A 12926-nucleotide genomic window follows, 5' to 3' on the forward strand; every position below is an offset into this window, starting at 1 on the left:
CCCTGTAAATTCTAAAACATGTACTGTACTTTACCAACTAAGGAGGAGATCGTAGAGACAAACCCCAGCAAACAAATCAACTAAAATTTGTATGTTCTGTCTCAAATAACTACAACTTTTAATTGGTGTATGACATTCAAATCCATGGAAAAGTTAGTGTTGTTCTCATGTCTCATATTCATCTTTTAATATCAAACCTATATATGTTCAGGCGGCAAAAATAGACTGGCCTCACTGTTCCAATACTTTTGGAGGAGTGTCGTAAAGTCTCTGAAAATCATCAGTGTTTCTGTTTCTCTCCAATCATATCAATCACAACAATTGGATCAATTGCTTTCTTTTAAAAAAAGAAGAGAAAAATGAAGGGTGTAACTTGAATTATAAAACGCACAATGGGCCAGAAATGTACTGCAGGCCTTCACCTGTGCTCGACAATCTTTCCACTCTACAGAAATAGAGATTGTTCTAACACAATATTTGCAAGATTGCCCTAACAGTCAATCAATGTTTCTGCAATTAGAGTGGATCGCATTATAAACCATTATTCTGAGCTCTCGTCAAGCCATTCATTCATCAATATAAAATTAAAAAGGCGCCACTTAGCATAGATTTGTATCATGAGTTCATTTACACGGGAATCAATTCATTTGCATCCACACCGCAATCAGCCCTCAAGATTGCATGTGGGAGTCTCTGAAAAGTATTTGAGAGAGTATTAAAAGCCTCACAGGAACACACAAACAGTAAACTTCTACTGACTTTCTGCTGAGAATCAATCAATCGCAAGGTAAATGAAATAAACGGTGCAAATCGAACACTATGGGCCCTATATTAGTAGAGCGCAGCAGCACCCTTGTATAACAACTGCCGAATCCTGATTTCCGTGCTGACACAAGCGTTGATGCACTTTTTGGGGAACCGAGTTCATCACTCTATGCCATGCTGGGCATTTCAGCCTTTCCTTTGACAGCCCCCGCGTACCTGACATTTTGGTAGCTGAAAGCAGACTAACCTTTACGAAAACTGTAACCATGTCTAAATTTTAGCTCACGTAGTATAACACGATTTTGGTGGATTTTATCGGGGCACACACTGTACAGATTCAGAGCTTTGCGAAACGTGAGGTGGATGCGATCGTATTTCTTTTATAAATATGATAACTGAATCTGTCAAACTCGGGAGGCAGCTGGGAGAATGTGGTTAGTGATGGAAAAATCATCTGGGCTCATTGGTGTAGTGGTCATCTCCTAGTCCAGAGTTTGCAGGTTCAATCCCTGGCTATTGAGACCATTTTGATGTTTTCTTGAGCAAGATACAGAAACCTGAGTTGCTCCTGATGCTGCGTCATCAGTAGGTGAATAGGAATTCAATGTGAGGTCCTTAACAGATGGAAAAGCGCTATGCAAGTGAAATACTATTTACCAAGACCACCAATAATAGCCTGAAGAACAAACAATGGTGTGATAAAATATTTTACGTTATGTCGTTCTTGTTACATCACAACAGACTTATTTGGTCAAAGAAAAGCAATATGAGTTCCTTTCGCCCAGTGCGAAGAACAAGTACATAGGAAGATCGAACCCCTGATTAGAATGTGACTGCGCTAAACATTTGATGCTACCCATGAAAAATGTATCTCGTGGTTGGATACTAAAAGTAGAATTTCTGGAGTGCCTGCAAGCCCATCAAGTGTGAAATTACACAATCAAGTAAATCATCTGTTTCCATGGAGAGTATTTGTTGTAATGCCTCTCACCAGTTTGCAAGAAGCTTGGTGATAAAATGCTTCCACCACAATTTATGATGCGATTCAATCTCTTCAATTGTGGGGGTGAATATGGTTTCATTAGACAGTTTTCTGGCAATCAGAGATTAGCATTAAAGAATAGAACAGAACACTGGTCCCAAAATGATTTTTTTTCTTGAATACCCCTGAACATAACATGACCTCTATGTGTGGTGATAATTCTCCAAAAAGTAGAAGGTAACACAACTGATTATTAAAGTATGGGCTACTTTCTAACTCAAATTAAATATAAAAATTAATAATTCTGCCTTGAAAAGAAACATGTAACCTATATAAAACCAAAAACAACTAATGCTTTAATTCACCACAAATACAGCATTTACCGCAAAAAGATGTGCACCTTTCAATACGTCCACCTCAACCCGTCATTTAAACTTGAAATATCAGGGACAAAACACTTCACCAAAATAATATTCAGACCCTAATCGTGAAATTCTACTCTCTTTTGGTCAGTCATTTTAGCTTCAATGACATACTTGATCTGATACGGCTGTTGTGATTTTGGCAACAAGTTATTGTCTCCAACACTGACACCTTGTAAGGCACATACCATTTTATTGCCAGTCCTATTGAAAATATGTTTTTATATAAATATCGACATAACCCTAACAATGAGTTTGCATACTTCTGGTTGAAAAAAAAACCCCATTGAAATAGAATAGAATAGGATAGAATAGAACACTTTGACTTATAGTGCATTTGTCGCTGGAGGAAAGCTGTTTGTGTTTGACAATGTGTCACAAAAATGCTTTTATTGTTTTGTCACTTGTTTTCAAAAACCCGAGGCTCTGCTAACACTACTAAAAGCAAGCAGCCTGCCGAGCAATCAGAAGCGAAGACGGCCAAATGGTTATTGGTTGTCAGTCCAACAAAAGGGCTTGCCATTGGCTCAGCAATATATGGACTGGGCTGGCTCACCGCATAAAATGGATCAATTACAACATGACAAGAAATGATAGTAAAAGTGAAAGACTGCTGCAGAAATATGTCTGCAATTCTTGATCCATAGGGTTTAGTGACAAAAGCATGCTACTGACATGCTAATAGAACATAAGGCAACTGTTCTGTTCTGTTGTGGTAAAAAAAAGGCATTTTCTATATGAAACATTACATTATATACAGTGTAAACTTCAATATTTAAAAAAAATACTTCTTAATGTTCTCATTCTGAATAAAGAACGAATCAATAGTGCTTGGGCCTTATAAAACAATTTAATCAATATGGTGCTTATTGCTGTCATTGTGAATCCAGATGCTTCCAGGCGTGCCAGCAGCTGGCTGAGCCCCAGGTTGCCTGTCCGTCAGAGTGACCACAATTCACTGCCTGGAAAACAGTGCTGATGGCAAGAACACTTGCAAACATCCATCATGCAGGTGCATAGACTGCACTTATCAGTGACGGGCTTTGCACACACGTTGAGTCATCACTTAGTGGAGGCTATCGATCACATTTCTGTGATTTACGCAAAGAATGGATCAGTGCTGATGAGTCACTTCACATAAAGGGCACTGGTGTGGTAGCTAGTTATTGTTCTGTTTAGTGAGACCCCCAGGCGAGCTGATCACAGTTCTTCTAGAGTACTTTCAAATTTATCAGGAAAACAGGAGGCACAAATACATTACATGTTGACAGTTCCATTAAATCCCTAACCCTCATATAAGTCATTTTGCTCCACATTCTCAGGGCCAATGACCTTAATCACCTTTTTATCAACCACCTTCCTTTTTCCCCAAAGGATTGCCCGCGCACTGTTTCTGTGTGCATCTCTGATAGATTGGAACCTGAGAATAAAACATTAGGGTTCTTGTTCTTAGGAGTGAGTTATAAAGGTCAAGTGGAACAACGAGGCTGGGATAATATACAGTATGTCAGCAATTTGTACTTTATTTTCACGTATCCAGACTGTTTTCTGTATTCATGGGCCGTTTTAGTGGCCTTGTTATTGATGGAATATATTTGCAACACAAATTGCAGTTGGCATTGTTGGGACTAACTAAATTCAGTTTTGCTTTGTGTCATTTAGCTCCAACTACTCGTGTCATGGTCAGGTCTGCCTTGTCTCATCACTCTAATTCACTCTTCGCGCTGGCTCTGACCATTGTCAAATGTCACATTTTCTTTTGCTTGTGCTGCATGTTCCACTTTGTTGGATCACAGTTTTTTTGGTCAAGCTCCAGTACCTTTCTTTGCCTTTGTCCCTAATACTTTTTAACCGATACCCCACACTTGATTTGCCCTTTATGATTCCATGTATTTTGGTCTACCTGTCTTTCTCTGCCTGTCAGAGCGTACCAAGACCCAGCAGGGAGCACCCGGTGTCGGCCTGCGGGCCGTCACTCTGCATGCCATCACCATCAACCTGCTCAGTTCAACCTTCAACTCCTCTTTGCTTCCCAGTGTCTCTAGTGATAAGTTTTCTGTTTATCCTTTTATGCTGCCTTCCTTTCCACACTTCTTTTGTAGACTAAGTCTTCTGACTTGCAGGTTATTGCAAAATCCAGATACTGATTCCATCACATATTTTGATTTCTCCTGTTCTCCCCTGTGTGGTTTGTCTTGTCATTGTCCAATAGATAATGGTGAGACTGGCTTTTTCCTGTCGTTCTCATCGACATCCATAACAAACCCAGTTGATAAAATTTGATTTTCAATTTGATGGAATATGTCATGCTTTTTCAGATAAGCACAAGATGCCAATCAATTCAAACGGCATTCACTGGTGTCGCACAAATGTCAAAATTCTGCATTCCTGCCTTTCCGTGCCTGTTCCTCTCTGTACTTGGGACCACCTGTTTTTTGCTTGAACTCCAGGCAAACACACAGATGTAAAACCATGCAATTCCCCAGTGAAATGTAAGTCTCAAAACAAAACTGATGACTCGAAAGGAAAATGTCTGTCAGAAATGGCAAAATGGAATCTTCCATGTATTGTACCGAGAAGAGTCAGGAGTATTGCGGGCTGCATTTCTTTGGTGCTTAGAGAAGGCAAAATGAGCTATAGGATGAAAGGCTGGCAGCCTGCCCCACTGGAAGGGCTCCATCCTTTATTGCCCTGATTGATCACGTTACAGTTAATTAAATTTTGGCAAATTGCTCCCTTTCGAGGTTAGGCCGTTAAGGTTTATACCGAAGCCACATATATCACTTTCTATATTTCTTTTATCAGTACTGCTTGTCACTTATCTTCAGTGCAGAGCAGATGATGACAAACACTCTAACCCTTTATTCCCCTCACTAGTTCGTTTTTACCTCTTTATCCTTCTTTCGGCTTAGCGTCTTATGCTCCCTCTTGGCTTTTCATATCAATGAAGTATGACAGCTTCAATGAAGGAGAGCACAGCACTGAGTGTTTACCATATTTCTCACTCTGCCTGACTGTGCGGAACCGTCAGTATCTCAAAAGGAATCAGGCAAGGAGGAAATGGCAGGGAAGAGCTAGGGGCATAAAAATGACACTGGTGGACAAGAGCAGAAGTTGAACACGATTGTTCATCTGTCAGATAAGCTTCTATGCTGAGAAACTGGCGTAATGCTGATGGGCAGGGTTACACTGCAAGTTTAACAAGTATACAGTATGTATTAGTCATCACTGCCAATAATGTATGAGCAGCTCATGGTTTTGGATTGGAAATAGTACTTAGGTTGTGGATGAAGGTGAAAAACATTTATGAGCAGAGAGAGTTGGTCACCAACTATTGTGATTTGTGACTCATGTCATGTCAGACCTGAGGGTAAGTGGAGAGCAGAATAACAAGACTCTGGATGGTTTCACATAGACAATTAAAGTCTTGTTTCTTACAATAGCGGGAGAGCAGAAGATCACTATGGCTCTTCATTTCATAGTGATTTCATTCCATTTTTTAAATCCTGGTCAATCAGATTTTTATTATTGTTATTAGAGTTGTTTAAGAGGTGCTGCGTTTTATCGCTCAGGAGACGCTTTATTATGTACATATAAGTGCAGATAGCACTGTCGGGGTGCAGGGTTTGGTGCTTTTTTTGTGTACTGGAATAAAGTGTAGTTACATATCACTGCAGTAGGTGACAGTGGTGTTTTTTCTTCTTCAGATTGATATGCTTCAAATCATTTCTGTTACAGACCTAAAATCAATGTCAACAAAGTTATATATTTTTTAAGTTTATTGTTTTTAGTAAGTTGACCTCTTGTACATTTTAAGATGTGTCTTGGGTTGCTTCACAAGCCTGCCAATTTTTGTGGCAAATGTACCGCAATAGCACCGCATTAAATCTCTCGCGGGCCAGTTTTGGGGAAGTTATCATAGATGGCAACTTTATAATATAAACATTTTGGGCACTCTAGATGTGCATGCAAAGTTTGATGGGTACCTGTGCAGGTTTCGGCCTTCAAATGTGGTTCATGGTGCACGACAATAATAAAGAAGAAAATTAATGTCCTCAGTTAGAACAGGGTTCAAGAAGCAGTTGTTGCTCATGGCCCTAATCAAACATCTCTCTGAAAGTGTCAGTCAAATTGAGCATTACTACAACCATGTTTAGGAGTGGAGTATATTCTGAATTACCTTTTTGCATCTGTATGATTAATGTGTCTTATAGATTTCATTGACGTGTTCTGTGCATGAAAGGCATTAAGAGACCATCAAATGTGTACATTGGAATTGATGAAAAATATTATAACAAATTTGATAGGTTCCTTGAAATACTACATTTGCCCACATCTATGGGTTATTTTTCTACTTTATATGTGTATTAATGAATGCTACTCCAGCATATATTCAGAACTCAACAGATTTGATAGGTTCCTTGAAATACTACATTTGCCCACATCTATGAGTTCTTTCTTCTACTTTATACGTGCATTAATGAAGGCTCCTCCTGCATATATTCAGACCTCTTTCAGTAAGTCTCAAGTGGGTCTGTCTGTGTTGTCACAGAACTTGGTGAGCCACTTTATTTCGGGCCCTTTGAACTCACTATTTCTCTACATCACTGAGGACGTGATTCCGCTGCGATAACATCAGTGGAAGGTGTACATAGTTTCCTCAAGAGAAATAATGCCTTTACACTGTCGTGTGTCTTTATACTCTTTGCCACAGAGCGCATAAAGGAGTCATGCTATACATATAGTAGTATTGTGTCTGTGTGTGTATGTGTGCGTGCGTGTGCGTGTGTGAGAGTATGTATCAATGTGTGTCTTTGACCACAGCTTGTTGCACATTCAATGTAAAGTAAAGAAAAAAAAAAATATATATATATATATATATATATATAGAGATATAGATAATAAATAATAATAATAATACATTTTATTTGTAAGAATATATATATATATATATATATATATATATATATATATATATATATATATATATATATATATATATATATATATATATATATATATATATATATATATAAATATATATGCGTGCGTGTGTGTGCGCGCAAAAGCATTTGAACTATACTCAAACCCCAAATCAAATCAGTATGGACAGACTTGTTATATCACTTGAAGTGAAAGCCTTTACACCCACTTGTCTAAACGACAGTATTTGTACCAACTCATGTGAGACAGCAGAAGCAAATATCAGAATGAGATTTGCTTTGTACAGCCAATAGACTAAATATAGACAAGATAATGACTCTGCATGCCAGGAAGCACAGCATACAGTAGTATCAGTACCCCTGAGGGGAATTTCTTTATACTGCCTGGTCTTGCTCTCTGCTTCACCTTTGATGTGGCAAGCTCCAGCATAGCAATGAGTCCCTTTATATTTGCATACCTTAAACAGAGGAAGTTTTAGCTTAATAGTACTTAACGGTGTTGCTGTAGTATAAAACAGGTTTTCCCTTCATGAATATACATCCATAAATATTTAATATCCACTATAGAAAATGCCATGCAGGGACATTTGAAGAAGTGGTTTAATACATGAAGATTTCTGAACAGTAAGAGGGGTCAGAAGTGAATGCTTGCAAGTGTGAAAAAACGGAAATGAAGAATTAAATACTAAAAGCCTTCATTGGCAAGTATGTATAGCCTGGAGCCAGGGTTTTCACCTGTCGGACCCCACTTCTGATTCTCACTCTCCATCACATGAAACCAAAAACATACACATGCCTTCAGCAAAGCAGCGGCCAGATAATGAGACCTTACTGTAAAAGGAATCTGAGAAAAAAACTGCCAATAAGTAGGAGTTTGCTAAAAAAACGAGGAATCGCTTCCAAGAATAACCACTAATCCACGGGTCTACTAAACATCCACTATTTGTCCAGGATAGGGACCGAGTCATGCTGTGAATAGCACATTTCTGTAAATAACTGATGCTCCCCTGGAAGGCATTTAATATCTATCTGAATGAAGAGGATATACCATAACTATATCACAATCTATGACCCTCAAAAAACTTTCACAGTTAAAACATCTTCAAATATTGTTGTACCATTCCAAATATAATAAATGGCTTACAGCTAAACACTTACATAGGGTACAAATTACTGTCCATGTATGTACACATCAACAGTTCTGTTGATGAGGTTGCTGGTGATGGCAATTATCATAATGACCATAATGATGATAAATTACTGTGTCGGTGCAGGTCGGTGTCAAACAATGAACATTTGACTGCACAGCAGAACGCAGAAATTACTTTACATTTTTGCTGACTTTAAGCGAGATATCAGTTCAGCGCTACAAGAGATTTGATACTTACTGTTGCCAGACCATTGGATCAAAAAAATGACACTGCAAAACAGTTGTTGTGGCTTGGTTTGGTTATTTCTGCTGAGCTGATGTTACAAATCCTGTTGTTTTGCCTCTGTGTTTACTCAGCACGCCAATAAGGACATGGGTGTCTCTGTCTAATCTAGCCACTCCTGGTTGTCCTAGTGTTGGATGTCAATCACAAAAAAATTTGGCTGAGTGTAGGTTTGGTTGTGATCAAGTATTTAGGCATGGCTGTGCAGACATAAACATTAAATGTTGCAATTAAAAACCTTTTATGAAAAGTCATACATACAGTTGACAGGATTTTGTAAGGAAAACAAAATAATAATAAATAAAAAAACTTTTGAGACATGATTAAGTGAATAGCTTAATTTGTGATTACTGAACTGAGACTATGCGGCAGTTCACTGTAGAAACACTGAATGTTGATAAAAAGCTTCATTCTTTTGCAGTTCTGGCACCAACACACACTTCTCAATCATGCGTGTCAATCGTGCATGTGCAGATCTCCGCTTACTTCTCCCGAGTTGCTCCTCAATTTTATGCTCCGATGGATGACAATAATTTAACCTTCCTGATATGCAGTTGTATTTAATTGGACTGTCACAAGTTCCCGGGCAAAATGACGGGGGCTATGGGAACAGATTGGATTCAGGTGACTGATTTTGTACAGTCATGTTTCAAGTGCCTTACAACGAGATTTTGCAACATGACACCGACAAGCCTGTCTACATCAACAACATTCAAATAGAATGCAACTCTATTTCAAGTCATTTTAATTATATACCTTTATTTTTCTTTGTAATGCTACATAATAACTCACAACTAAATGTCTATTTTTTAAAGCACCACTCCTGAATGCGGGATTGGAACTGTTTACCCTTAAACTAACACTTCTAGCAAATAAAGGAATTAATAAGCCATACCCAAAAATCAGTTGTCTTTAATAAAATAGCTCACTCTTTACTTTCTTCAGCCTGTAAAATCAGTTTAGGACTGTGTTTGAAATTTATATCATTATCTTATCAGAACAGCCATGCATCCAGTCTTTGTAATTATTTTATGCAATCAGAAGTCAAATCAAGCACACTTATTATTTCAAAAATACTGTACTACTAGTTTTGCTACTAACACTAACAATAATGATAAATCTTAATTCAATTATTTATTATATCTTCTTTGTGCCTTTAAGACATGCCCTTGGAGCACGCAAAAGCTTTACTGAGCTTATAAGCACCCACATTTTCACCAAATGACTAACAGACGAATAATAGCCATTTTCTATATCAGTTTCTATTTTTTAATAAAGCAGTGCCTTTGTTTAAAACCTCCCCTTTCTCTGTGCAATGAACAGATAATGGGCCTAACCCTGACATTATTTTTTTCTTGCTCTCGAAGCAACATAAGATTGCCTTCCTCTGTTGATTTTCTCAGCCATCAAAAGACAAAAAAAATTGAAAGCCCTGAAAAATCCCATTACAAAGTCTATGTGGTTCATTTGTGTGGCTCATTGAGAAAGTTGATTGCATTTTAGTAGTTCATTAATAACTGAGTATGTGAACAATGGCAAAGAGAACAATTTGTCATCTTCAACTCAAACCATTGCGGCCATTTGCATCTCAAAAGCAAAACACTCATTAAGATTTGTATGTTTTAAACACTAATGTTGCTGTAGTTCATCGTAAATGCATTAGAACTATATGTGCTCCCACTGGTGTAACTAATAGTTGTGGTTGCTCGCACAAGTGCATGATTTGGTCACGTTTGCATGTTTTTGGGATGTGGGAGGTAACCAGAGTGGGTTTTCTTCGAACACTCCGTTTCCTCCCCCACTAACACACACACACACACACAGAGCCAAACTGTGGCCGTTCTTTTACTTTCTGGACCTGGTTTTGCAATCTCTGCACACACACACTAATCATGCCCAGCTTGAAAGACTTGAAAAGGTTCCAAACATATGCAAGGGGCACATTAGCAGCCTGGCAGGGACTAACACCTTCCCTCAAGAGCTGGCACCCCTTTGGACAAGCTGGAAGTGTCACAAAGTGGGTATACTCTAATCCAGTCACAGTCATCTTTTCTTTCTTTCAGTTCTTACCACCCACCAGAGGTAATTTGAAACAAAACAAAAAAATAAACCATGAAACGTGTTCTTAAGGACTTATTGGACTGAATGATTGCCCCAATCAGAGGGGTAAGATAATTTAAATCACATACTGTGATGCATCCAATGCTAAGCACTGAACCAATGCATGTAACATCAATTTAAGATTCACAAATTGTGGAGATGGCTTTGGAATGGTTGCTTCAACTTTGGTAACGCTAAAATTAAAAGTTGAGTATACTGGCCTTATTGTTTCATCATTGCTTTCTTACCTGCATATGGGATGGGAGCATCCTTGTCCAGAGCCACCAAAGGAGGATCAAGCAGAACAACATCAGTGTTTTCAGTGATTACCCCATGGTATGATGTCTCAATCCATGGCTTGTGTTTATTCACTGTGGGAGACAAAATATAAAATGTGAGTGATAAACTGCTGCAGCGACAGAAATGGCAAGACTTCATAGGCTGGGAGACATGTATATGATCTGTACTCAACAACACAAACGTATGACCCAGCAAATATTCAGGAATGTTTATTTTGAACTTCCAGACTCACTTATTGTACTAATCTCCATTGTAATTACTTTTTCTTGCATGTTCTTTCCTCCTGTCAAACACCCCCTGTGTGTTTCAATGCAATGGGTCCTACTTGATCAATCAGCACTACTCTTCCAACAGAGCTCTATCGACACCCATGTCGAAACAAAGGTCCTGTGCTTAGGGTATAATTAAGAGCTCTAATTGAGTAAAACTACCCTGGGTTGAGTGGCAGTGTGCTGAACCATGTACACGTGTTTCATTGACAGAAAACCTGGATAGATTGATTGAATAAAATGAAAAAACCTGTTGTATTGAAAATAGAACATATTTAAGTTCTGAAAGTTCAGTAAATCTTGATTACCAACAACATATTTTAATGTAAAAATGTTTTAAGGATGTTCAGCAGGGACCAAATTGTATATTTGTGGCCACCTTGTTTGTAGTTTTAGTTGCCAGGTGTTACGGTATATTTGTCCATATAGTTTATTACCTGATGTTGAGCTTGGATAGATAATTGAATTTTGCATAGAGCTTTTTTGCAAGACACCAGAAAACTAAAATTACTGCAACCAATGTTTTAAGTTTCCACCTGAAAAGTATAGCTAATTACACAATCCTGATAGAATCACGACAAGCACTGATGGATGGAAATGTTTACAATGTCATTACGGGATGAATATGCATGAGTTTGTTCCAAAATGGTGAAATTATAATTTTTTGTTTAATTATAAAAGCTAAGACTTTAGGGATCAATTAACCTGGTGGTTTGGGAATTAAATTTTAGGGAAATTGTTATGCATCACTCCTGCCAAAACTGCCAGTAAGACAAAACAGTTTAAAGTGGCAGCCTTAGGGAGTACGGTATTTATAAATAACTGAAAGAGATGTGAATGTGATTACAGCGTGTGATACCTAATGTTGAGTCTGGGTGTTTTAGGGATTTTGTGTTCAGTCATACAACAGCTTTGAAGCCCTACGGACCTTTTAATTATTCTGACATGACAATTAGTGCTAGGACCAATTATTTTAAGACTGCTTATGACTGGCCTGAATGTTTTGTCTTTAATATTTCTGTGGTTGTCAATGCACTTCCAGTTCCTCAACAGTCAGCACTTACGATATCGACATTGTTTTTTACCCGGTGCGACCAACCATACAGCTGTGACAAGTTATGGATGGCTCAAGCTCAGGTCTGAGTTGACTTTAGTGTGTCAATATTTTCCCCCATCAGTAGTGATTTGCTCATATCCAATATTATCTGAAGTGTCTCAATTGGTTACCCATTCTATCACAGACAAGAAATACAAAATCTAAGGTATCTGAGCAGAATGGGATTGGTGGATTGACACCATGGGACTTCCCCCTGGAGTACACCGATATGGCCCACTTTTGTTGCAAATAATTCAGTCCACCACAGGTTGTGTTGAGATGGGAAAAGGGTTTACAAATGAAAATGCCAACCCATCAACTTCAGGATTCCCAAGGGAAGCATTTCAGCTTCTTTCCTTGCCAGAATCTAGAACTGCATAGTGACACTGAGGATGGGTTCATAGATTGCTGTCTCAGTTGGATGCTAAACAGAGCAACAATGTGTCAAAGACCGATGTGAAATGAACTTGTACTCCTTATTCACTGACACGTCTTCAATGACCCCTACAATTATTGTATTTAAAGAGAGCATTATTGTTTCCTCAATGAATCACAAAACGTAGCATCAGTGTAGCCCAAATGTTTAAAAAGGTTCTTGCAGCAGTAAATATCTAGC

The 12926-nt window shown here is 38.3% G+C and overlaps 1 protein-coding gene across 1 annotated transcript in view; it reads right to left on the reverse strand.

Annotated features, from left to right (window-relative positions):
• LOC147054522 (calsyntenin-2-like) overlaps positions 1-11196 on the reverse strand; it is a 71565-nt gene extending 60369 nt beyond the window's left edge. The window contains exons 1-2 of the mRNA XM_085916404.1: positions 11178-11196; positions 10894-11016 (exon numbers count right to left, since the gene is read on the reverse strand). Of these exons, the coding sequence (XP_085772530.1) occupies positions 10894-11016; positions 11178-11196 (142 nt within the window). The remainder of the gene's footprint in view (positions 1-10893; positions 11017-11177) is intronic.
• Between the last annotated feature and the right edge of the window lie 1730 nt (positions 11197-12926).

The sequence above is a fragment of the Syngnathus leptorhynchus genome, chromosome 7, assembly GCF_054491065.1.
Source record: "Syngnathus leptorhynchus isolate UIUO chromosome 7, UIUO_Slep, whole genome shotgun sequence".
Classification (NCBI taxonomy): Eukaryota; Metazoa; Chordata; class Actinopteri; order Syngnathiformes; family Syngnathidae; genus Syngnathus; species Syngnathus leptorhynchus.